This window comes from Gasterosteus aculeatus, chromosome 1, assembly GCF_964276395.1.
Source record: "Gasterosteus aculeatus chromosome 1, fGasAcu3.hap1.1, whole genome shotgun sequence".
Taxonomy (NCBI): domain Eukaryota; kingdom Metazoa; phylum Chordata; class Actinopteri; order Perciformes; family Gasterosteidae; genus Gasterosteus; species Gasterosteus aculeatus.
Window position 1 is genome coordinate 5,299,478 of NC_135688.1, and position 24,333 is coordinate 5,323,810.

At 45.5% G+C, this 24,333-nt stretch overlaps 3 protein-coding genes across 8 annotated transcripts; 2 read left to right on the forward strand and 1 right to left on the reverse strand.

The window, feature by feature from the left end:
• Nucleotides 1-42: 42 nt before the first annotated feature.
• slc33a1 (solute carrier family 33 member 1) lies at nucleotides 43-5,660 on the reverse strand. 3 transcript variants are annotated; one of them, XM_078109091.1, is made up of 9 exons: nucleotides 5,460-5,660; nucleotides 3,971-4,422; nucleotides 3,716-3,869; nucleotides 3,430-3,625; nucleotides 3,137-3,339; nucleotides 2,851-3,035; nucleotides 2,650-2,767; nucleotides 1,995-2,210; nucleotides 43-1,887 (listed from the first exon to the last, which is right to left on the reverse strand). In XM_078109091.1, the coding sequence occupies exons 2-9, from the start codon at nucleotides 4,378-4,380 to the stop codon at nucleotides 1,720-1,722; spliced, it is 1,650 nt and encodes a 549-aa protein (XP_077965217.1). In that variant the 5' UTR covers nucleotides 4,381-4,422; nucleotides 5,460-5,660; the 3' UTR covers nucleotides 43-1,719. The 3 variants fall into 3 exon arrangements, with proteins under 3 accessions (XP_077965217.1, XP_040047300.2, XP_077965222.1); XM_040191366.2 differs by having other exon boundaries at nucleotides 5,291-5,660; XM_078109096.1 differs by lacking the exon at nucleotides 5,460-5,660 and having other exon boundaries at nucleotides 3,971-4,423.
• A 2,206-nt stretch (nucleotides 5,661-7,866) lies between these two features.
• gmps (guanine monophosphate synthase) lies at nucleotides 7,867-17,532 on the forward strand. 3 transcript variants are annotated; one of them, XM_078109080.1, is made up of 16 exons: nucleotides 7,867-8,283; nucleotides 9,752-9,930; nucleotides 10,045-10,159; nucleotides 10,478-10,575; nucleotides 10,908-11,011; nucleotides 11,255-11,448; nucleotides 11,949-12,114; nucleotides 12,299-12,450; nucleotides 12,596-12,769; nucleotides 13,034-13,139; nucleotides 13,321-13,436; nucleotides 14,358-14,483; nucleotides 14,948-15,063; nucleotides 15,141-15,271; nucleotides 15,705-15,877; nucleotides 15,998-17,532. In XM_078109080.1, the coding sequence occupies exons 3-16, from the start codon at nucleotides 10,154-10,156 to the stop codon at nucleotides 16,097-16,099; spliced, it is 1,764 nt and encodes a 587-aa protein (XP_077965206.1). In that variant the 5' UTR covers nucleotides 7,867-8,283; nucleotides 9,752-9,930; nucleotides 10,045-10,153; the 3' UTR covers nucleotides 16,100-17,532. The 3 variants fall into 3 exon arrangements, with proteins under 3 accessions (XP_077965206.1, XP_040047272.1, XP_077965209.1); XM_040191338.2 differs by lacking the exon at nucleotides 7,867-8,283 and adding an exon at nucleotides 8,567-8,733; XM_078109083.1 differs by lacking the exon at nucleotides 7,867-8,283 and adding an exon at nucleotides 8,746-9,090.
• An 884-nt stretch (nucleotides 17,533-18,416) lies between these two features.
• On the forward strand, nucleotides 18,417-23,202 carry vmn2r1 (vomeronasal 2, receptor 1). 2 transcript variants are annotated; one of them, XM_040181931.2, is made up of 14 exons: nucleotides 18,417-18,657; nucleotides 19,104-19,395; nucleotides 19,467-19,709; nucleotides 19,803-19,994; nucleotides 20,116-20,241; nucleotides 20,347-20,531; nucleotides 20,641-20,761; nucleotides 20,866-21,093; nucleotides 21,192-21,315; nucleotides 21,527-21,687; nucleotides 21,804-21,999; nucleotides 22,075-22,319; nucleotides 22,405-22,604; nucleotides 22,749-23,202. In XM_040181931.2, the coding sequence occupies exons 1-14, from the start codon at nucleotides 18,434-18,436 to the stop codon at nucleotides 23,068-23,070; spliced, it is 2,859 nt and encodes a 952-aa protein (XP_040037865.2). In that variant the 5' UTR covers nucleotides 18,417-18,433; the 3' UTR covers nucleotides 23,071-23,202. The 2 variants fall into 2 exon arrangements, with proteins under 2 accessions (XP_040037865.2, XP_077965197.1); XM_078109071.1 differs by having other exon boundaries at nucleotides 21,804-22,319.
• Nucleotides 23,203-24,333: the final 1,131 nt, after the last annotated feature.

Genomic DNA, 24,333 nt, shown 5'->3' on the forward strand with positions numbered 1-24,333 from the left:
GATTGTGTCTTTTGTATGAAAGAAAAACATCTGCAGACCACAGAAGTGGACATTTGTTTTTTTTTAATTATGTAAGATTTGTTTCAGATATCAACATTGCATTTTATGAATGTCAAATATCACACACATTCAACAGCAGAACCGTGTAGAGTTTCCAGCATATTTAAATGTCTTACTTTACCACCACCCTGTGCTATCCCTTTAACTTTATGATTGGAAAGAAAACTAGTGATCCTAAAAAGGGACCAGTTCAGTTCAGGATTATGTGAGATAAATTAACAGCAGCTTAAAAGCGCCTAAAAGCCAGTTTAGCTCATTAGAATACATAGGCAAATGCAAGTGTTGCTTAAATCAGTCACACAGTCTAACATGTTTTAAAATAAATAAAAATCAAAAATAGAGCCCTGATAACAGGAAAAAGGGCTTTTAGAAAGAAGTGTTGTGCGGCTACAAATACAGCAGCAGAAGGCCCAATGAAGGGCAAACAAAGGCATGCGATGGAAGTTAACTGATGTCAGCATGAGGGACTTGTGCATTTCCGAAGCATCACTGGCCAAAGCACAACTGCTACCATGGTAACCTCGAGTGGTTTGACCTTTTCGTGTAGTTCAAAGTCCAGCATCAAATTATGCCAAATGAGTTTAAAAAAAATGAAGCTCTGCTAACACGACAACGCTTCAGTTTCCCTCAGAGGTTTTTCAATGCTGGTTTTAAAGAAAATACCATAACAATCAGTTCTATGTAAATTATGAAAAAGACAACCAAGTTTTCTTCAATGCTGCTGGTTTCAAATGGTTTTGGGAGCGAGACATTCACTGTATGTATTTAATGGCATACTTCTCAGACCCACTTGAAAGGCTTTATGTCAGATCGACCTTACAAAAGAATGTGTGGGCGTAATGTTGCATCTATAAAACTGGAAAAGGCTGAAAATATATTCTTATATATTTTTGGGAATATTAGTTTTCTTCTCTTGCCGTAACAGAAACCAATCCTCACTGATAACCAAGAGATTCAGTGTTTAAAGCCACGGTCCAATAAGGCCATTAGATTAGATTAGATACTGTAACGGATACACTGATCAGAATTGCTCCAGGAGAAAATGTTTTCATATTTTAGACATATTTTAATCATTGATGACATCGATGTTAATAAAGTTTTTCATCAGGAATGTGCGCTCAGTATCATGGGAGTATGTATAAATAAAAGATCTGTGGTCATTTATATCTGTCATTTGTCATCTTTAGTGTAATGTACCAAACCAAAAGAAACACTATACGAAGGCACAAATCACTCAAAAAGAAAATATTTAAACAAGGATTTAAATAATCATCGGTTCAGATCTGAGTCGTCACACTGCGTTTAACCAGCATCAGGACACTTCATTTATACGCGTTTTCAGTCTTTTACCTTGTTAACAAAGACTCAATTGGTGAATACCCGGGACATTTTACTTCACCAGATTTGTTGCTCATATTTGGGCCAACTGAAGTCTTACTCCCCAAATAGTAACCTCAAACAGGTGAAAAGAAAAAACACCAAAAGTTATTTTAACATATTCTTTCAGCCAGCTCGTTTGGTTAAGCTGTTCCAAGCAGCAGAATATGTTTTAAAAAAAAAAGAAAAAAAAAAAATGTTTCCTTCAGTCCACAGGGGATTGTTACAGGTACAACGTGTAACAAGGACACAAGGATCAGTCTGTCACCGATGAATGTGTCATCACCGACTCGCTCTGCACCTCCAGGCAGCGGGCGCCTGTTCCTGCAGGCGCCTCATCTTCTTCCCGAACCACACCCACCAGGCCAAACCGATGACGACGCACATCACCGACTCCACGTAGTAGCCGTCGAGCGTGGTCAGACAGACGCCGCCCTCCTTGGCGCACAGCTGGAGACGGGAGCGGGGACAAAAAGGAGTCAATATATCAACTCTCGATTAACGGCAACCCCCCCCCCCCCCCCCCGGTGTAGATTTGCCCTCGCTGCTTTACTCACCCCCGCCTCCTCTGGAGAACCACAGCTCTGCCCGGCGGCCCCCTGACACTCCTTCCAGGTCAGAGGGTCCACCATCCACAGCGCCAACGTGGAGGGCCAGTTCCCGCCCAGGTTAGTGACGGTGTTCAGCAGGGTCATGTAGGTCCCGCCGATGAGGGGGTCGCTCACTTTGGCGTGGAAGGCCATGCAAGCCACGTACATGCTGTACAGCGCCACCTGGCGAAAGAGACGCAGCGGATATTTACGTACACTGACCAATTCACAAACTTAGGGTGATATTTGACTCCCGTCCGTGCACCTTATTTTCTCTAATGGCTGTTTTAATCATTTTGATATGAGGATAAAAATAATTATACAATCAATACAATGGGTTTTTGTATTCTATTAAAGGGAAAATCTAAAAGATGCAAAGATAACCTCCCTCACTACAATATGCCAGAAATGTAAAAAGAAGAAGAAGGGGATCAATATATTCCTGTCCCTGATACTTGGTATGTTCTTGTATTGTACAGTGACCACTGAGACAGGAAATAAAAAAAACACATCTCAAAACTCGTCTGCCTTTATACATCATCATCATCATCATATGTTTTGACAAACCTGTTAATAGATTACAGATATTAAAGCTATTAAAGAGAGTAACAGAAACACAGACCTGATGCAGCGCGTAGCTGAGCAGCACTATGGCGTAGTAGTAAAGCGGGAACCCTCCTTCATGTTTCACACTGGGCGTCCACCACACCAGCAGAGCGTAACCCAGTCCGATGAGCAACCTGCAGCCACAAACAGCAGCACTCAGTCAGCTTTTAGTCTGAACGTGTTGAATGCGAGGGTTTGTGGGCTTGTGTGTTACCACCTAAAAGGGAAGGCCTTGTAGAAGACATCCAGAGGTCTGGGCCCTGCTGTGTATTTGCTGATGATCACAGGCAGTAGGATCTGCAGAGGCACCATGGGCACTGCCAGCAGCGCCAGCTGCTCCTTGGGAACCCCAGCCTCCACCAGCTTCAGGCCCGTCACTGCGTCTGCTGCCGAGAAGCCGATCTGAAACACAAAAGAGAAAGTTGAGATATTTCGTATTGAGCAGCAAAACGTCTTCATATTTCAAACGTAAACCCAAAATGTTCCATGTAACGCTGAAGTACTTTAGCGGTGAGAAGCAGGGAACAAAAGGTGAAGACGGTGGGCATCTTGATGATGGAGAACAGCAGCTTGTAGGTTTCCATGACGCCCTGTGTTTCCTCGTGGACTCTCTGCTTTCCTCTGCACTGCTCTGCATTTTCTCTTTTCATTATGGCTACCAAAGTCGTGGAAACCAGGAACACGATTCCCCAAAAAAACAAGAACTCTGCAGCCGAAGAACAGAGGGCATTAGCAATCAAACTTAATTAGACTTAAAAAAGACTGCTCTGCTGTTAAAAAAAAATGTAAATGATACCTGACAAGGTGACGAGGCCCGTGTCCTTGGGCTCTACTCTGAGGTATTTGTTGCAGAAGTCTGCAGACTCCAGAGCCAGAAACAGCACGTTCCCCAGGAAGTATCCAGCTGTCTGGCCCACAGAGTTGCATGTGGAAGCATATCCCACATTCGCTCTGGACAACATAGTCAGGGCCCAGCCATCCACAGCTATGTCCTTGGAAGCAAAGAAGATACAGGAATTGGAAACTAAAATCGAATGAGTACATCTTTCCTGTGTTTGTATCACAGTACAAGTGCCGCCTACCTGTGTGGCTGCTAGGAAGGAAAGCATAAAGAAAACTGCAGTGAGGGTTACCACCTTCGGTCCTCCCTCACTTTGCATCAAGGAATTGACTGTCCCAGAAAGGTAGAGCATGAAGAGGCCCAGCAGGTACTGTGTGGGCACCAGCCACGACTTTCTGAATAACCACGTTGGGGTTTAAAAAAAAAGAAGGAAATCAGGAAGAAGGAAAATATGACGAAAACACCAATATAAAAAGCATGCACGTGTCCTTCTCACCTTCTGCCGAACCTGCTGTAGTAGAGAGCGTCCACCAGCGGTGCCCAGAGGAGCTTGAGGCTAAACGGCCAGAAGACAAAGCTAAAGAAGGCTTGGTCCTTGTAGCTGACGCTCTTACTTTGTAGGATCAGAGGGATGCTACCAGCCAGTCCCAGAGGAATCCCTTGCAGCACGTATAAGAACAGAAGAAGCAAAACGTTCCCCAGTTCGCCGCGGATCCCGGGCGAGGCGGTGTGCGTCGTGTCCTCGCAGTAAAACACTTTGACAAGACCCGCCGCTTCCTCTTCTACCTCTGGGTCAGAGGAGCTCATCTCTCCCCCGTCCATGATCCTGATGTTTCCGGATAAGTTGGCGCGCGCAACCTTCCTCTGCCGCCCGTTCTTATGCGTCAATAATTCTGGGTGCTCCATGTTGGAACTGTGGGTATCAAACCCGCTGCGCCCTCAGCCAATCTGCAGGAAAAAGAATAAAAGGGGACAGTTGAAGCAGGAAGAAAAGTACTACATGCCTGCCATGAATATGTTCAATCATTTCGCAAATATGCAACACTTCTGCTCAACAGGCAGAGCAAGTTGAGAGATACAGTAATCAAAAGTAGAACAACAGAAGAGAAGAGAAAGGTAATTTAATATAATGATAGATGAGTGGGAAATACTCTGATCTACATGCAGGCGCATTTTGATTATGCGTGATCAAACGGCATCAGGGACACGGTCGGGTGAGTTTCTGCCCGACTCTGATGATGAAAAGCAGACGCATATCATACGTACAGTGCAAACAAGTGTGCGTACAGTTCAAATTACAGGATAAAGGAGAGCACACAGGAAGAAACCTGTGCAAAAGAAGAAGGAAGAAAAAAAAAGTGTCAAGTCATTATTGGGGTGAAAGGAGGAGCCTTCAGTCGGCTAAACAAATAGATCCAGGATCATAAGACGTCACGGAGCTCACAGTATAGTTCAGTACAGCACAGGGAGGGGAAAGGGGAGGGGGATGGGGGGGGGCCTCTAACTGACCAACCAGTAAAAGCCAACGCAAGGTGTCCGCGCTTACACACTGCTCGGCTTGTTTACACCTTCAGTCTCAGGCAGAAAGCTACAAAAGCTACAAAAGGAGAAGATTAATGAGGACATTAAGGTTGCATGTCCTCACCTACAAATAACACGATGTTTACTAAACTTACCGTTAACCCTGAAAATACAACGCGGTGAGATCAGCAAAGTCACATCAACAGTTAATAGGACAGATGAAAAAGAACACAAGGTATTTAATATAATATATAATGATAACCAAAGCAGCAACGTTGCATTAATGATTGTATACCTGATGATGATAGCAGCATGCCAAGCGTGTACAGCCAGATCCGGGGGGAAAAAACACAAACGGCGGAATTACAGAATAAATCGATGAGAATCTGCTTTTAGCCTGAATTCATTCAATAGCCAATCTGTGGCGTCTCAACAGAAGGCAACAAACACAAGGAAATCACTACCGTTGACACTCAAAACAGGTTATGTCCGTTCACAGAAACACAACGTTCCTAAGAGAAGATCCAGGAAGTGCGCCGTGTGCGACGTCTATATGTGTCCGGCACCTACAGCTGACGTGTCAAAGAACACCTTTCAGGGGTTCCGCTTCATTGCTAAGATCAGTGTGTCATTTGGGGAACGGAAATAACTTTATAAAAGTTCCCTCATAATTCCGAATGCTCGAGCTTGAAATCCCTTTAGAAATAACATCACAACTAAGCCGTCGCGCGCGGACGCGTGCGTGCTGCAGACGCGCGAGTACACAAACACACACACACACACACACACACACACACACACACACACACACACTTCATTGGCTGGAAATGATCCTTTGGTGCATGATTAGGTTATAAGGCTGTATGGAAATATCAGACCAATAATAAGTTAACAGAGTCGTGAAACGTTCAGGTAATCACATGTTTTGTTGGATTCCCATACAATTACAACTAGGACATGGCATTTAATAAAACACCAAGCAAACCAGTGAGCAATATACCTTTCAAGTTTTAGTATTGTCATCATCAACTATAATAGCAGGGAAAATAATACTTTGATTAGTCTTTAATCGTTTTTATTTGAGTATGTACTACTCCCAGTATCACTTTATAATAGACAACATTCATTTATTGTGAAGTGTGTAGCCGGTAGCATTTAAAAAAAAGTTGATGATCATTTAAAGTAAATCAAACTAATAATTCCTCCAGGATTATTCAATATTATTTCTATTATGAGTAGTTATGCACAATTTTGTTTTTTAAATATACTCAAAGAAGACACATTTCCTTAGAAAAATGACTGAAAGCTGATCCCAGAATCAGAAAAAAGTAAAGTCACAGTCAAACATTCTCCTCCGTCAAAAGATCTTTTGGTAAGGGTCATGATGCGTCCAGCCCACTTAAATTAGAGGAAATGAACAACGGCACGCTCTGCCTTGTGATTGCATGTGAGTGCATGTGAAGATGGCATGTGACAACACAAAGGCATGTTCGGTCGAGCAGCATGTGACAACGGTACTGGGAAGCTACAGTTTGAAAGACAGAGGATGTCAATCCACTACAACGGGTCCTGATATAAAAACAGCAATGCACTCAGAGAGCATTTTTTTGTTCATACTAACCACAAAAGAGAGTCTTGTAGAGCGTTGCCTAAATTTGCACGGTGCACACTTTTCCAGGGATATAAGCAGAAGATTAAGAGTGGCCCACTGATCAAGTTTGCCTGATTGATTAATCCAACCATGCTCACAATTTGCTGCGCAAATGGTTAGTGCTCTTTGTGCACTGGAGGGAAGATTATAGTTTGACCGGTTATAGATGGATAACTACCATCCAATCAGAAAAGAGTGTTATTCATGAACATGGTAACAGTGGTGTTTGTATAAGTGTTTTTCATAATGCTTTCCACAGGATGGCGCTGACATCACTTCTGGGTGTCAGCGCCTAGTGGTTCTCAACCCCTGATAATGTGCCTTAAAGTATCCCATCACGGGTATCATTGTTTTGAGCCCTAAACCTGTGATTCAAAGAACAATGCACTTCATTCACAGCAAACGTTTTGACTGGTCGTAGCAGGAAAAGCACAAATGGAACAAATGCTCTGTTCCAGCAATCATAAAAGTGACATGCCAGAACTAATAGTGTAAGTAGAAGGGGACTTGAATCGGCTTGTTTCACACGTAAACGCAAAAGCCACGTATGAACAATGAGCCTGAAGGTAACTTATCGCGTTTTCTAAAAAAAAATGTCAAAAAAAGAGTCTGTGCAAGATGTAGTAACGTAGATGTGTTAAGGTACACAGGGTTCCTCTCTCTGCTTGACAAGAATCTGAGGTGTGAGGCTCTGGATTGTTCAACGGGACTTTCTTCATCAGTGGACATGTTAAGTCATGTTAAGACATTTGTCCACTGTAAGATAGGGCCCATTAATACTACCCATTTGTTTGTGGACATTGCTGAGAATGTTACGAATTTAGCGCGATTTAAACATGTAGGATTAACTACAACTGAAATAATTATGTTTTTCATGTATCTAATTGACTGGAATGGCCCAAAATAGGTATTAGCATTTGTTCATTTTTACAGATATTTTCCGAAAGCTGTGTATATTGTGAATAGTGTAGATTCTGCAAAGTAATTTTGGTGTGTGAGAGGCACATCACTGTTGCCCAGTCCTTAAGCCACAGTTGTGTCTTTTGTCCTTATTGTGTGGTAGATCCAAAATGCATTAAAAATATTTATTTTAATATCCTGAGGAAGCCTTGCTATTAAACTCCCTCTCCTTGTTCAATACAAACCAAAACAGTTACCCAATTGCCAGCACTATTTCATGGTTAGAGTATAATTCTACAATCATGTCAGGGCCCTGGCTTCCTGGGGCCACCGCTGTTTAACCTCATTTTGGGGAGGGTTGAACTTCCCCCACGCTCCACCCACGTTTATGTACTCTGTCCCCGCCGTGGAAGTTACTCTCAGCCGCAGCGGGAGAGTCTGTGAACGCACCGTGTGAAAGCCTCTCGAGCCTCGTCGCGACTCCAGCGTACCAGAGCTACTTTCTTTGGAACAGAAGCCGAGCGAACCGGGGGGCGAAACAGGAGCTCTCGCGCTCCCCCTCTCTCTCTCTCTCTCTCTCTCTCTCAGTCCGTCCGTTCATACGACCTGAGGCACCGACGCGTCGAGGACACCTCTCCCTGTCTGTCTCTTAAGACCGGGGACACCGAGGCGAAGGGGACAGCTCATTCCACCACTCGTCGGTCGTCCATAGTCCCGAAGCTAACGGAGCCATCAAGGTTAGTGGACGGAGGGGACGACGACGACGACCCTGCTGCTTCGTTACTGTGTTGCCCGGTGTTGGAACCCTGATTGCCGGTGTAGTCCCCCCACGTTCCCCCCCTTTGCCGGTTAATTACGGCCTGTGCGCACCTCGCGGGAGGTTAAGGGAAAGTTGGAGAGCGTGCAACGATACCACCGGTCCCGGCGTGGAGCGGAGAGTACGCTGTTGCCTGTTGCAGTATTGCATTAACATGTTGCTCGTGGCTGCTAGTGGCACATGGTATCCCCCCACCCCTCCACTAACGATGTTCAGACATCTTTCAAATATTTAAGCTGTAGACGAGGCTTCCCGCTCCTCGCGCTGGATCCCTCACGAGACCCTTTGCCTCCAAAGCACCGCGTGGGGTTTAGCATAGCTCCGCTAACTTAGCCAGTTGCTCGCAGAACGTGCTGCTAACAGGCTAATGGTGATTGACGTTACTACTGTTAATGCTACGCCGGGACCTAGCATGCTACATAGCCATGTTTCGTTGTTTTTTTTAGCTAGCTGTAGACGGGCGCTCTGAATTTGTAAAATATTTATATATATATACTGCTAAACGAAAGTCATGTATTGTGACCGTTCTGGTTTTCATTCTGGAGAGTGACATTGAGCTTGTGGCACTCTTGAATCATTTCGCTCGGCCGCTGTCACACACACATACTTTAAGCTAACGGCACGTTAACTGACAGGTTTGCCAGCGTGAAGCGACTCAACGTTTCCCCTCTGACAACAGGAGCCACTGCTGCTGTGGCGACCGCTGGTTTTGCTTCAAGTTTGCCGTGTAACTGTCGGTTTTACACTTTTGGAGCTGCCTTTTTTTTGAATACCGAGGATATGTTCTTAACGGTCAAACAGGGGCTGAGGTGACGGGTAGCGTTAGCTCCCCGAATGCACGTTGTTTTGAGAAACATCCACGGCGGAAGTGTTTCAACAAACTACGCGGGATAATGTCTGTCGTCTTGCACTCCTCATTTTTCCAATGGAGATACATTAGTTGCTTGACATCTATCTAGTCCTTGTTATGCAACTTGTTCCCCAGACCTCGATCTGCGCATATTTCTCAATAGAAATCATTCCGTGTCAAAGCGAAGCGGTGTGCCGTTCTTCCAGATGAGCCTTTCGCTAACTTGTGGTTTTCATGTGATTCTACTAATGGGCTGACTGGTTACACCACGTTTCACCAGCGTGACCGTCTGTACCATAACATCACGTGTCCGTAATGATGTTAGGCTTCATTAGGTCACATTTTACACGGGAATGTCTGAAGTGGAGCACAATTGAGTCAACCAGGAGCGGGTCACCTCACACCGAACAAACTGTTGACGTTAAGGAAAGCATTAAGGAAAATGCTTCAGTGTGCTTGACAAAACCGTGAAGGAAATACTCTTGTGTGTATACTTTAATGTCAGACACCTTTTTCCTGGTTTTGTGTGTCTCCACAGCTGGAGATCAACGGGGCAGACGGAGAGCAGAATGGATCGTGCGAAGGAGCAGTGGCGATCCTGGATGCTGGAGCCCAGTATGGCAAGGTGATCGACAGGCGGGTGCGAGAGCTGTCCGTACGCTCTGACGTCCTCCCTTTAGATACCCCGGCCTTCGTCCTCAGAGAAAAGGGCTACCGGTGAGCGTGAGAAGCATTTCCACCTAGAAAATGTTTCTTTTTTTTTGTTTTTAAAACATTATTCTGTCGTTATGGAAGTATTTTATAATACATTTTGTCTGCTCCTCATCTTAGGGCGATCATCATTTCAGGAGGTCCTGCATCGGTTTATGCTGAAGATGCCCCTTTATATGACCAGGCCATATTCACCATAGGAAAGCCCGTCCTTGGGATTTGCTATGGGATGCAGGTAACCATGTACATGCATTTATACACAGTAAGCTTCTGTGATAGAAGGGTTTTAAAGTGGTTAGGCATTTGTTCCAGGAAGAATTTGTGTTAGACACATTCTCAGAGGGACAGGCATAAAGATCTCTTTACACCTGGGCTGCTGTTCAGCTCTCCTAGGCCAACTCGTACTTCACCACCTTTGCTAAGGGCTATTTGACACTTACTGAGGGAGATGAGCGCGCCACTTTCATTACCGTGCGTAGAAACTAAAACCAGCAGGCAGTTGCTGAGATTTTTTGTGTCCAATTATTAACTATGTTCTGTGTGTGTCTTACAGCTGATGAATAAGGTTTTTAACGGCACAGTACTCAAAAAGAGTGTACGGGAAGATGGGGTTTTCCCCGTTGGGCTGGACAACACTTGTTCTCTCTTCAGGTACTATGTTTGCTCAAGTTGATCTCTAGTAAATGTCTTTATTTTAAAATGCATTACTATATAACTTTAATCAATTGAAGATCGCCATTGTAATCATGCTGTCAATGAATAATAAACATAAGGATTCACAAATTCCCTTCTGGATCAGTCAGTAAACTTTAAATTGCCACCTTTTCTATTTAATAACCAAGAACAAAATGTTGTGAGCTGTGTAAAAGTGCTGCTCAACTTGTCTGTCCAAGTGTCATATTTACTAGATAAACTGCAGAACCACTCCGGCAGCCACATATTTCCCCCTGGTTTGTAATAATAATGTGTGTGTTTGTAAGCAGGGGCCTTCAGAAGGAGGAACTGGTCCTGCTGACCCACGGAGACAGTGTGGATAAAGTGGCCGATGGCTTTAAAGTAGTGGCCCAATCGGGGAGCATCATCGCCGGTGAGAAGCACACAAAATGAGCTGCGACTCGTGATTAACATAATCTATAATTAGATTGTGATCAAAAACTCACATGCATGTCCCAAATACACAAGCCTCAGGCCTCTTGAGAAGAATGCTAAATCTTTATTTTCAGTCTTCTAACTTCTGAATCCTTTTGTTTGAATGTATTTTTAAAAGGGTAATTCAAAGCGGATAAATAGCGATGTTAATGGCCTTTTCCACATCTGATGTCTCCACCAGGGATTGCTAACGAACAAAAGAAGCTCTACGGGACACAGTTTCACCCCGAGGTCGACCTGACAGAGGGCGGTGTCGAGATGCTGCGTAACTTCCTGTTTGAGATTGCAGAATGCACCAGTAACTTCACCGTACAGAGCCGCCAACAGGACTGCATCAACGAAATCAAAGAAAAAGTAAACAAGTCTAAAGTCCTGGTGAGTAAAACTGCACAAAGTTTCATGGCTGTGTGTGTGTTATCAAAAGAGCAGAGGGATGAGTTTTAAAAGAAAAGTGGGATCAGTAGAAAACGGAAGAGAACATATTTCCCAGCACATTTGAACTAATAATTGGAGATAATTTGACTCCAGTCAAAAGCTGAGTTGCTGAGTGTGATATTTAATAGCCGCTCAGGAAGTGGTGATAGCAGCAGCGGTGGGAAGTGAAGTAGAACCAATTAAACTCTCAAATTAAACCCTATTTTATCTGAAAAGAGGTCTAGTTTACTTCCCGAGCGCCTTCAAACTGGGCTTCATCTCAGGGGATTGTGAAGGCGATAAATGAGCGGAAGAAAAGGCCTCAGGGCAGATGATTTACATTTAAAGAATGAATGAAGTTGAGTAGGAAATCCTTTCTCCACTGTCCAGCAGAGGTTGATATGTCCCTGTTTAACGATGTGGCTGCACAGCCAGTGACTGTTTTCGAATGATTTATTCAGGTGCTGCTGAGTGGCGGGGTAGACTCAACAGTCTGCACTGCTCTCCTCAACAAAGCGCTGGACCAGGACCAGGTGATCGCAGTGCACATCGACAACGGCTTCATGAGGAAGAGAGAGAGTCAGAGTGTGGAGGAGGCCCTCACCAAGCTCGGCATCAAGCTCAAAGGTAAGGACAAAAGTCCCGGCGGTCTAAAGGAAGTGGGGCTGCAACAATGACACCATACAAGTCAGCGGCGCGCATCCCTTGAACTTGTTGTTAGTTTATTTTGCCATGAGATGGATAACTGGAATAGTATTCTACACCTGATTTATCGGTATGAGAATGAAGTAATTCTGTTTGCTCTTTTTAGTGGTGAACGCAGCTCACACCTTCTACAACGGAACGACAACACTCCCCATCTCCGACGAGGACAGGACGCCGCGCAAACGTATCAGCAAGACTCTGAATATGACGACCAACCCAGAAGAGAAAAGGAAAATCATCGGTGATACATTTGTCAAAGTGAGTATTAATGGATTGTTTTGTGAAAAGTGCAATTTGTTTGTCCGCTATCACATTTGTATCTCAACCTGCCAGCTTGTCTGCAGTACATCACATTCACTACTTCACTGATGCGTCTGACATTTTGAATCCCATTGCTTCACAGGTGGCAAACGAAGTTATAGGAGAGATGAATCTGAAGCCCGAAGAGGTTTTCTTGGCCCAGGGTACCTTGCGGCCCGATCTTATTGAAAGTGCCTCTCATATGGCCAGCGGCAAGGCGGCTGTCATCAAAACGCATCACAACGACACTGAGCTCATCCGCGAACTCAGGAAAACGGTACGGCACACATGCTTGTTTTATTGAAACATGTATTTCTACATTATCCATCATCCCCTTAAGCTGTCTTTCTTCAATAGTTGTTCAGTAACTAGAAGAAGCACTGAGTCGTCCTTATAAGCTGTTGACTGCTCATTATTATTTTTTTCTTGTTTTGCTCATCCCTTTTCTAATATATACTTACCCGTATCCATGCAACACCAAAGCATATACTTCACTCTCAATCTGTTGTAATGCTGAGTCCACTCCTTTTCTGTCCTCCAGGGAAAAGTAATCGAACCACTGAAAGATTTCCATAAAGATGAAGTCCGAGCGCTGGGCAGAGAGCTGGGCCTCCCAGAGGAGATAGTCTCCCGACATCCTTTCCCTGGCAAGTACATCAACGCATGCCAATGATGCGACTGCTCTGACAAAAGGGATTACCTTTTTGATCTTTCTTTCTCTTACACATTATATATATATAAAATTACTCATTTAGCTTAATTTAATCAAAGACTATAAACACTTTCCTCACTGCGCTTATATTTTCTAAAAGAAATTTCTCTTTTTAGGTCCCGGTTTGTCCATCAGAGTGATTTGTGCAGAGGAGCCGTACATTTGTAAGGACTTTACTGAAACAAACAACATCCTCAAAATCATCACAGACTTCTCTGCAAGTGTCAAAAAGGTCAGAACGATGGAGATGCATGAAATGATTCTAATAACCTTGACCGCCTGTGTTTTAGGGAAATATTGTCTCGGTCACAGAATCCCAACTTATGTATTCTTAACTAATGATAGGTTTTTAATTACTGCTTATTGAAAGCAGGCTTCTAAGCTGGTCTCCAGATGACGGATATTAGAGGTAGTACACCAATCCAGACATCAAGGTGGATTTCATCCAAGGAGCCACAAAGTATAGCCGGGGATATATTTGGTCGTTAACATGCTGTGGGGGAATAAACAGTGTGTGGACTTATTACTGTGAGTCGTCCCCTGCGGTTTTTGGCAACAAGTGTCACAAGTAATGACTAATGAGCTTTACAGAGGACGCTCTGGCCACAAACCAAATGAGAAGACAATTGTGGCCATTCTGGTTCATTACGAGTTAATAATGTGCAGCCAAGCCCAAACATTCTGATGTTTAAGATGTTTTGTGTCTAATTGTTGTTTGAAACCATGTTTTTCATACGCCTGCTAAAGGAAGTTCCCCTGACGCTGTCAGTGGCTGTTAGCTGTTTGTTATATTACATTGCAGGTCATTTAGCTGACACTTTTATCCAAAGCAACTTACATTGCATTTTAACCTATGGAAGCAATCCGGGCTTAGGTGTCTTGCTCAGGGACCCTCTACTCCATGCGCCACTGTCGCCACCCGATATGTAGAACAGCTGTTCATTTGATAAATGATTGAAGTTCAGAGTTGATCTACTTTGACTTTATTAATCAGGATGTATGTGGCTCTATGGTCAAGATGATGGACGCACTGCAAAGCCAGGACGTGAGGAGTGTTCACTACATGAGTTAAAAGTCACAGCATGGATGGATCTTTTTCCGAGGTCCTTGCTGTTTTACATTCTGCTTTAAAATCTGCGTCTCTCCCCTCCAGCCCCACGCCTTGGTGCAGAGAGTCAAGTCGTGCATGTCGGACGAGGAGGAAGATAAACTCATGCAGATCACCAGCCTTCATTCACTCAATGCCTTCCTGCTGCCCATCAAAACGGTCGGCGTCCAGGTAAGATAGGCGATCAATCCCTTTGTGTGTGTGTTTCTTGTCCAGCAAAATCTTGTAAAATGTTTTTGCGGACGGTTTAAAAGTAAGTAACTCATATGGACCTTTACAGAGTCCTGGAGAAAAATATGGTCATGACCAGGGACTGTTTGAGTGGTTATGGGTTAGGGTGCGGCCTAGTACTAAGAATTTTTAACACCCCCCCCCCCTCCCTAACCTCAAATTGTGGCGCAGACAGGAGACAAACACGGGTGGCTTTTTTTCCCCCAGTGGAATTTGTTGGAAGTGAAAACACTTTATTTATAGAAACATGCCTGTTTGTGTAACAGACTAAATGTGATGTTTGGAAAGTGACACACGTCAAACATTCATTGCAGATTTCTTGTCTTCTGTTTCGCTGACCTTCTAATAAGGCCTAGTTTATGAACATCTGTAATAATACACACAAAATTCGTCTCCCATCTCAGGGGGATTGCCGGTCCTACAGCTACGTGTGCGGTGTCACAAGTAAAGAGTCCCCACACTGGGAGTCTCTCATGTTCCTCGCCCGACTCATCCCTCGCATGTGCCACACCATCAACAGGTAATGCGCACTGCTCCGCTCTACACACTCTGCGTTCCATCGATTCCCACCCAGTCACTCACGTCTCCTTTTTCCAGAGTGGTGTATGTGTTTGGGTCCCACGTGAAGGAGCCGCCAACAGACATTACTCCGACCTACCTGACCACAGGCGTTCTGGGAACACTCAGACAGGCGGACTTTGTAGCTCACTCTATCCTTAGCAAGTCTGGTGAGTGAGTGTGTACACAGTATCTAAAAATAAAACGTCATCACAGGACTGTAGTAACCATGTGGTATCTTTAGCGCCATTCTCTCCTTTTTCTTCCCCACAAAGCCTTGTATTCATATCTCCATATACTTTTTAAGATCACAGCACTCGTCTGCATTCCTGCAGCCACATGGGGAATTTACCGTCCCCCCAGAGGCAAACCCCATGTTGATTCTTGTGACGTATCTGAAGTTTCATTCAGCCTTCTGGAGTGCTTTTGAAAATCATTTTATTCACGTTTTCTATTGTATAAATGATCCATAGGTCTACGCCTTTATACTTTAATTAAATATTTCAAGCCATTTTTCTAAATCTGAGATGGATAGGGATGATTTTTTTAAAAAGTTTTCATCAAAGTTGTAAACCCAGCAATGAGAACGTCTTCTCCCTTCAGGCTACTCCGGTAAGATCAGCCAGATGCCGGTCATCTTGACCCCGCTGCACTTTGACCGCGACCCTCTCCAGAAACAGCCATCCTGCCGGCGCTCCGTGGTGATCCGCACCTTCATCACCAGCGATTTCATGACCGGCATCCCTGCCCAGCCCGGCAACCAGATCCCGGAGGAGGTATACAGCAGTATTCAAGCTCTCCACTTGGTCAAAGCATCAGGATGCCATCACGGATGCTAAGCTATGTCCAGGGATGGAATCGTCTGCCCCACAATAATTACTTATCTGTTTTCGCAGGTGGTGCTGGATATGGTGAATCAGATCAAGAAGATTCCAGGCATCTCCAGAGTCATGTATGATCTGACCTCCAAACCACCTGGCACCACAGAGTGGGAATAAAACCCAACATGACGTCGTACCGATGGGACACTCACAATGCACAAACCCACTCAACAGATTGCTGGTCAATTCCTCCTTTTCTGTCCCTCCCTCTGTCTCTTCAACATTCCCACGGAAGGCGGCACTATTGTTGGTTGATTAATAATATATTGTTGCGAAACATAAAAATGGGAAAGGTGTCACCAACTAGAGATTGTTTTCTGCCTTTTTTGTCGGAGGTTATTGTTTCACAGTTCTCTCTCTATCCCCTTTATTTGTCCTGCCTTTTTGTCCTGGGATATTAAGTAATTTGTCTGCTTTTAATATAAAAAACAAACTGGCAACCTGTGTGACCAATCAATAACTTTTTACGGTTTTTGTTTTGCCAAAAGTAGAATGTGACGATTCATAACATTGGTGGGCTCCTCTTGACGTTCTCTCCGGGGTAAATTGTGATCTGAGCTGTGGGGCCGTTGCCGGCGACCCAAGAGAAACTTCAGTGTGCTGAATAGCGTGCAGGAGGCCAATACGATGGCAACTTTGTATCTGCCACTGTTGTTTTTGTTTATCTCCCGATGTGACGCGACCTGGACTTCAATGTTTCTGGAAAGGAGGATGCAACAACAGTTTCTCTTTATCTGGTAATATATATGCTTTTAATGAAGAATAAACAAGACGAGGATTAACTAATGACTAAATGATTAGTTAGTACGGTAGAGTTTATATAACCACATTGTGTAAAATACAAGTGTCTTTATATCCTTATTCGGCTGCTCTTTTGTTGTGCAGGTCTGCACAACAGGTCTGCAGGTCTCCTTTTTTCTTCTTCTTTTTTTTACATTTTTGCACCCTCAAAGAAAGCCTTGGTGCAGAACCATGCATCCAGTGGGGACTTTTAGGTCGTTCACTGTGTGGGGTCAAAGGTCAGGTTGACTGACACATTGACTGTTGCCATCGCCTAACAAGTACGTGTCACAAAAAGGCATTGACTGCTTGATTCATTTCCGTTGTCAAAACATTAAGCACATCAACTGTAGCTCTGTCACGAAGCGTAGATCGTAGCCCGATGGAGCCGTTTCCCTCAGACGCAGTGGTTGTCACGGTGCCAGAATTTGTCCTTGTGCCTCTCATTCTGTTTTCTCCCTGCCGTGTAGCGGCATAAACTGCTAATGCAAAATGAAAGGTTTTCCATACTTCTTACCTGCTATTGGTGTGTATTTCTGTTGCGCATCTCTACAACTGCGTGGCAATGTTGGACACACAATTTGGATTTAATTGCAATATTGATGATTTAAGTTATGCAATTTAATGTATTTTTTGGGGGAGGGGGTTGGTGGTGTCTGAATATTTGTATTCAACAGTTCATTCTCCTTTAGTAACGTGCCTCAAAGTCACAGCATGCAGTTTTTTGTACAATGGGAAACTGAGCTTTAATAAAGATCTCCATGTTAAAACGTCTCACTTCTATATTGAGCAACATAACTCTTTGGCTTTGCGTCACATTGTTTCTATTGATTTTCATCTAGAATGCAGTTGGAGTACACCACATATAATAACCCCACCACAATTTAAAAATACAGAACGCATTCAAGCATAATGTAGAACTAAAAGGTGAAAGTAGATGGATTTTGTTTTAACGTCACTCTCGCTTCTTTAACTAACCACACTTCATCATTTTGTATCGCACCAGAATCAAACATCTGCCTGAGACATTCACACCCGCTCTCAAGGTCATATTGTTGAGAGAAGTTGAGACCGCAGCTTATTTGTGTGCGGTCGGCCCTCGTTACCCAGCCGAGGTCCCTGTGTGTGCGTCGGGGTTCAGGTGTGCGTTTCTCCCCACGGGACTGAACGACAAGCGCAGGCAAGTTCAATCATCCATCAACACCCACGCAGACGCACACTCGGGGGACGCCCGGCCGTGATTCTGCAACTGTAGCCGCTTTGTTACGTTGTCTAAAGAGTGTACAAGTAACAACACACGGCTGCCAATTATCGTGTGGCCTGTGGCAGTTTCTCCCCACCAGCTGTGTGCAGACGGATGATGACTGACTCGTCTCAGCAGCATGAAGTGTGTGTTTGTGCACGCGGCGCAGTGTCCAGTCCCAAAAAAACACCTTTTGAACTAAACATGATTAATGAGATCATAATGCTTTGGTAAGAACTAAAATCAGGGGTTAGTCCTTGTCCAGGTTTCAATGAAGACTCATACGTGCTGATCCAGTGTCACCCGCCCCCCCACCCTCCCCTCCTCAGTGAAGAGCATCTCCCTGGAGGACAGACACCTGTCTCACTTTCCTCCCCCTGTCTGCCGCAGCGTCAGCTGCCCCGGCTGCTCTCTGCGCCCCGCGTAGCATGGAAGTCGGTCGCTGTTGGCTTGGATTGTGTGCCCTTCTCTGCTTTTACAGCTCTCTTTCTGCAGAGCCCACGTGCAAGCTGAAGGCCAAGTTCAACCTGAGCGGCTACAAGGATGTAGTGAAGAAGAAGGTTGTTGTCGGGGGGATGTTTCCTGTTCACAAGCGCTTGGCTTCCATCGATGGCAACACGTCCAAGGTGCCGGTGTCCTCGGGGTGTGAGGGGTGAGCTGAGCTTCTCATTCCTCTTTTGTATTTGCCCTTTGCTTTAATTTGATGCTTGAAGACATTTTAGATAATCTCAAAGGCCTAAATAAGTGACGTTATGAGAAATAAATGGACTAAATTGCTTTTAGTTGAGTGCTTATAAAAACTCTTAACCTGATGCTTCTACAGTAGAAATCAATAAAGAGCTTGGCAGCACCTCTGGGTCCAATTAGCTTTAGTCCCCCTATTATCATCTCAGTGCTTCAGATTTCAAGTAAAAATAATCAGCAAGACTGTCCCTTTGTGTCTAATTTAGGTAATAACATTCAAAGGACTAAAATAGCTCATGCATATTTTCTTATACGGCATGACAGTGTCATACGGTATTTTCGTTTGGAGTTTTTCTCAGATCTCTTTCTTTTTGTGTTTTCCGTTATCCAACCCTCCCCCCCATCATTCTCCAGGTTTAACCTCCGTACCTTCCGCTGGACCCAGACCATGCTGTTCGCCATCGACGAGATCAACCAGGCGCCGGACCTGCTGCCCAACACCGACCTGGGCTACGTCATCTACGACTCCTGCTTCACCATCTCCAAGGCGGTGGAGGGCACCCTCACCTACCTGACGGGCCAAGACGAGGCCGTGCCCAACTACCGCTGCGGGACGGGGGCGCCTCTGGCTGCTCTGGTGGGCGCCGGGGGCTCCGATCTGTCCATCGCCACGGCGAGGATACTTGGACTTTATCACTTCCCGCAGGTAGGCCGGCCGTGTCCGACGAGGACGAGCACACAGAGAGGACAAGCGTAACGTGCGTGTGTCCTCTTTAGGTCAGCTATTCGTCCACTTGCTCCGCCCTGGAAAGCAAGTTCCAGTTTCCCACCTTCCTCCGGACCATTCCCAACGACATCCACCAGTCCGCGGCCATGGCCCGGCTGGTGCTACACTTCGGCTGGACTTGGGTGGGCACCATAGTCGCGGACGATGACTACGGCAAGTACGGCATCAAAGACTTCAAGGAGCAGGTTGAGGAAGCCGGTGTCTGCATCTCCTTCTCTGAGACCTTGCCCAAGGTAACGTCTCCTCAGTCAATACCTCAGCGGCCTTCCTGTCCCGCCGGTCTTCTCGTAAAATGTAACATGTGACAATGTAATCGGTTACTTCAGGTGAGTTCACACGAGGACATCCAGCGCATCGCTAAAACTGTAGCGGAGGCCACGGCCAAGATCGTTGTGGTCTTCTCGTCAGACGTGGACCTCAGTCCTCTCGTCCTGGAGCTGCTCCGGCACAACGTGACCGACCGCACCTGGATCGCCAGCGAGGCCTGGGTCACCTCCGCCCTCATCAACCAGCCGGCGGTGAGTGCTTCGTCCAGCGGCGACTGATGGAAGAACGCTCACTGCTCGGTTGACTGAACAGACATGAAGCAGATGCTTCCGCAGCCTCTGAAGTTGACAACCTGCGTGTTTTCTTCCCCAGGTGAACTCGGTGCTTGGCGGTACCCTGGGGTTTGGGGTTAAAAGGGCGGACATTCCGGGTCTTCAGCGCCATCTACTGGACGTGGACCCCTACACCAACGGGCTCACAGAGGAATTGTGGGAGATGGTGTGTGTATTAAGCGGACACATTGAGGATGAACATGCAGTGGAAGCTCTACACGTCGTACGCAGGTCTAGAGAAGGTTTGTGACCCTGTTTTCGTTTCTTGTAGTTGTTTAACTGCACATTGGACTCTAGCAAAGCGGCGGCGCTGACCAAGCAGAGGGCCATGGGGGCTAACGGCACGCTGTCCAGGTCCGCGCGGGCGGCTCCGGACGGGCTGTGTACGGGCAGCGAGTCTCTGGCACTTCTCCGTAACACCTACTCTGATGTTTCCCAGCTACGAATCACTTACAGGTAACTTCTCACGGCCCTTATGGCTGCATTATTACCCACATTACAAAAAGTAGCCCCAGGCCAGGGAGATGATGATGATGATGATGATGATGATGATGTTTCTCCACAGTGTGTACAAAGCTGTGTACGCTGTGGCCCACGCTTTGCACAACCTGGAGCACTGCGTCGAGGGACAAGGTCCATTCGTGGGGAAGAGCTGTGCGGACATCACCAAGTTTGAGCCGTGGCAGGTGAACCTGCGAGAGAGAGAGACAGAGACAGAGAGACGACTGTTGAATACAACAGTTTTCACGTGCATGCGTTTCAGACGTGGCTCCGTCCTTCTCTCCCTTAGCTGATGTACTACGTGAAGAACGTGCGCTTCAAAGTGCCGCACACGGACGAAGAGATCTACTTCGAGGAAGGAGATGTGGAGGGCTTCTATGACATCATCAACTGGCAGGTCAACGGTAACGGGGAGATGTCTTACGTCACCGTGGGAAGCTACAATGGCTCAGCAGCTCCGGAGGACAGGATGAAGATTGTGAATGACTCCATCGTGTGGAACAATGAGGAGCTGGAGGTCAGGAGCATCGCTTGAATCTCCTCTCTTCCGGGTCACATGCGTGTGTGTGTGTCTCTATAAATCTGTGTGTGTGTGTGTGTGTGTGTGTGTTGCAGACTCCTCGGTCAGTGTGCAGTGAGAACTGCCAGCCGGGCACCAGGAAGGGAATCCGACAGGGAGAGCCAGTCTGCTGCTTTGACTGCATCCCGTGTGCTGATGGAGAGATCAGCAACTCAACCAGTCAGTATATATGGAGCCTTATTGACATGACGGTGTCTTCCTAAAAAGTCCGTCCTTGACATTCTGGACTAATGTTAAAATAAAAAGATACTGAATACAGCAGTGGCATATTGAAGTAATCCTCTTATAACGTGGAAGCTCGACTGGGCCTTCGTGCTCTGCACTTCCGGGGTCGATCCGGACTAAGTCGGGGTCCCTCCCTCTCTGACAGATGCTCGTGCGTGTATCCTGTGCAGTTATGACGAGTGGTCCAATGAAGCTCACGACGCCTGCGTATCAAAGATCATTGAGTTCCTCGCCTTCGGAGAGCCGCTGGGGATCACTCTCATCGCCATCTCCGCCTTCGGGGCTCTGGCCACCATCGGTGTCGCGGTGAGTCGCACTCAGGAAGAACTAAAAAACACCCGGTGAAGCCGACAGCTCCCTTGTTGCAGTGAGTAAGCGGCCCGAACCCTCAAACGTTGTGATTCCCTTTGCTTCTTCTCCAGGTGGTGTTTGTTGCTCACATCGGCACCCCTCTGGTGAAGGCCAATGATGCTCTGTTGAGTTTCTCCCTGCTCTTCTCGCTGGTGGTGACCTTCCTCTGCTCCATCGTCTTCCTCGGCAAACCTCAGCCCTGGAGCTGCATGACCAGTCAGGTGGCCCTGGCTCTGGGCTTCGCCCTCTGCCTCTCTTCCATTATGGGTGAGTTTGTTGCTGCGTGTATGGGGGAATGTGCAGTGCACATTCCGTCTATCCTCCGGCTGCTCTGTGATTCAGGTAAGACAGTGGTGCTGATGCTGAGAGCCCGGGCCCTGAAAGCGGAACGGATCAGAGCCAAAGCGGCTGCCAAAGCCGCCAAGTTGGCCGCAGCCGAAGCCGCCCAAGCAGCAGCCGACGGCGGCAGTCCTGACGTCATCGCTACCTTTCACCACGCTGAGGCCAAAGCCGCCGCGGACTCTGAAGTTGACAGTCTCACCTGTGGCCACCAGAGGGCGATAGCTGCTGTGGCAACTTTGATACAGGTAGAGACAACAAATACAGCAAGTAAAGCCTGTGAGAAGCATCTTCACTCTGACCTCATGCTGCATCTGACATTCTTGTACCCAGGCTGTGGCTTGCACGGTGTGGCTCATCATCATCCCGCCACACCCCGTCGAAAACACCTCCACCCAGAACATAAAGATCATCCTGGAGTGCGACGAAGGCTCTGTGGTATTCATCTGTTGCATCTTTGCTTATGACATCCTGCTGGCTCTGCTGGCCTTCGTCTTTGCTTTCATAGCCCGCAAGCTGGAGGACCACTTCAGGTAGGGAACACGCGAGGTAAACAGGGGAAAAGTGATATCACGGCAGCCATTTAGCTGGAAATAAATCATATTTCTGCAATGTAGTTACATATAAATCAGCGTAAAACGTTAAGAGGGATTATTTCTGTTTACTCTTTCTTCAAGTGAGGCCAAGTGCGTGACCTTCGGCATGCTTGTCTTCTTCATCGTGTGGATCTCCTTCGTGCCGGCGTACCTCAGCACCCGTGGGAAGTTCATGGTGGCTGTCCAGATCTTCGCCATCTTGGCCTCCAGCTTCGGCCTGCTGACCTGCATTTTCTTGCCCAAGTGTTACGTTCTTTTGGTCAAACCTGAGCGTAACAGGGAGGAGATGATGAGGCCCCGCAGCAAAGCACGCGACGGCACCTCAACCGGGACCTCGGCCTCACTCGCCACCACCGCCACGGAGGTCCACGCTACCATTGCATCGACTAATATCGATGATTAGTGGAGTGGCATCGAGCATCAAACATACTTCCCTGGTTCATTGGGGAAGTGGTCGGTCATCATGTTTGTCCATAATGAACAGAATATGATTTATTTTATGACTGTATACTTTACATGGTTGTTCAAACCAAAGCGTTAGATGGGATGTAGTAGATCTGATTTCAAGAAGCGAGAACCATGAGGAAGGAAAAATGCTCTCTCAGCGATTACTTAACATCTAAAAGAAGAGGATTTTTAACAGTACTGCTGTACTGAAGCAAATGTCAAACTCAGCATCTTTTTAACACATACTATAATATTGACTTTACTTCCTTTTCCATGGTGTCTTTGAGTCATGCTAAAATAGAGTCTTACTATAAAAACGCTGTTTCGCATATGTAAGTTCACAATAAAATCAATATTTTATCTTTAATATTTGAAAAACGTGACAAATTCTAATAAACACAATTTAGTTGATGTTCAAATATTTGCATAACTAGCTAGAATAATATGTGATACGAGCTAGTGTAACTTTCTTGAAATAATATTAATATAATATTTAATATATTAAATAATATATATTAGACATTATTTTATCCCCCTATAATGTGTTTTTCTTGTAGTAGGTTTTATGCTCATTTTTAGACACTACTGTTACTGACGGTCAAACATTTTTAATGATTTGGTTAATAAATTACTGTGAAACGTATAACTGTCAAGTCTGAAGTGTAGTTCATTGATAGATTGATGGTGATGAACACAGAATAAATCGCTTTGGAGGAATTATTTATTACAATAACAGAATGTATACTCATGGTTTTGTTATTTGTTATTTTTTTGATTAGCATTTTGCATACAGGGGAGACATCTGATATTAAGACTTCCAACTTTTCTGCTGTTTCCCACAGAGCTCAGATGAGGATATGAGAGGGAATACTAGCTCCAGGAAACTTTGAAGTTTTTACATACTATTTAGTTGGAAAGAAATGAATGCTGGGATACGGGTGACAGATGACTCAGTGTTAAAAGATTAGAAGAGAGGAAAGCAGACTCAACTTGAAAAAAAGCTATATTTTAATGACCAACATTATGACAGAGAGAATCTGTGGGTGTGTCAACTGTCTCATACGTTATGGGAAACTTTGTTAACCGCACATTGCAATAGACAATGAATAAATATCTTGTTTGTTTCACACATCACGCATAATATTTTCATAATTTTGTTTTTTTGTACAATCAAAAGCACTGAATTGGCGCACAACCGACCCCATTATCACGTCATGTG

Excerpts from the sequence above, each read along its gene's own strand:
- slc33a1 (XM_078109091.1), bottom strand. The coding sequence starts at position 4,380 with ATGGAGCACCCAGAATTATTGACGCATAAGAACGGGCGGCAGAGGAAG. Across the intron at positions 3,340-3,429 it reads GGGCCTCGTCACCTTGTCAG|AGTTCTTGTTTTTTTGGGGA; the intron begins GTATCATTTACA and ends CTTCGGCTGCAG. Across the intron at positions 1,888-1,994 it reads GTTCTCCAGAGGAGGCGGGG|CTGTGCGCCAAGGAGGGCGG; the intron begins GTGAGTAAAGCA and ends TCCCGTCTCCAG.
- gmps (XM_040191338.2), top strand. Across the intron at positions 10,160-10,477 it reads GGATTTGCTATGGGATGCAG|CTGATGAATAAGGTTTTTAA; the intron begins GTAACCATGTAC and ends TGTGTCTTACAG. Across the intron at positions 11,449-11,948 it reads TAAACAAGTCTAAAGTCCTG|GTGCTGCTGAGTGGCGGGGT; the intron begins GTGAGTAAAACT and ends TGATTTATTCAG.
- vmn2r1 (XM_078109071.1), top strand. The coding sequence starts at position 18,434 with ATGGAAGTCGGTCGCTGTTGGCTTGGATTGTGTGCCCTTCTCTGCTTT. Across the intron at positions 19,396-19,466 it reads GACTTTATCACTTCCCGCAG|GTCAGCTATTCGTCCACTTG; the intron begins GTAGGCCGGCCG and ends TGTCCTCTTTAG. Across the intron at positions 20,532-20,640 it reads CAGCTACGAATCACTTACAG|TGTGTACAAAGCTGTGTACG; the intron begins GTAACTTCTCAC and ends GTTTCTCCACAG.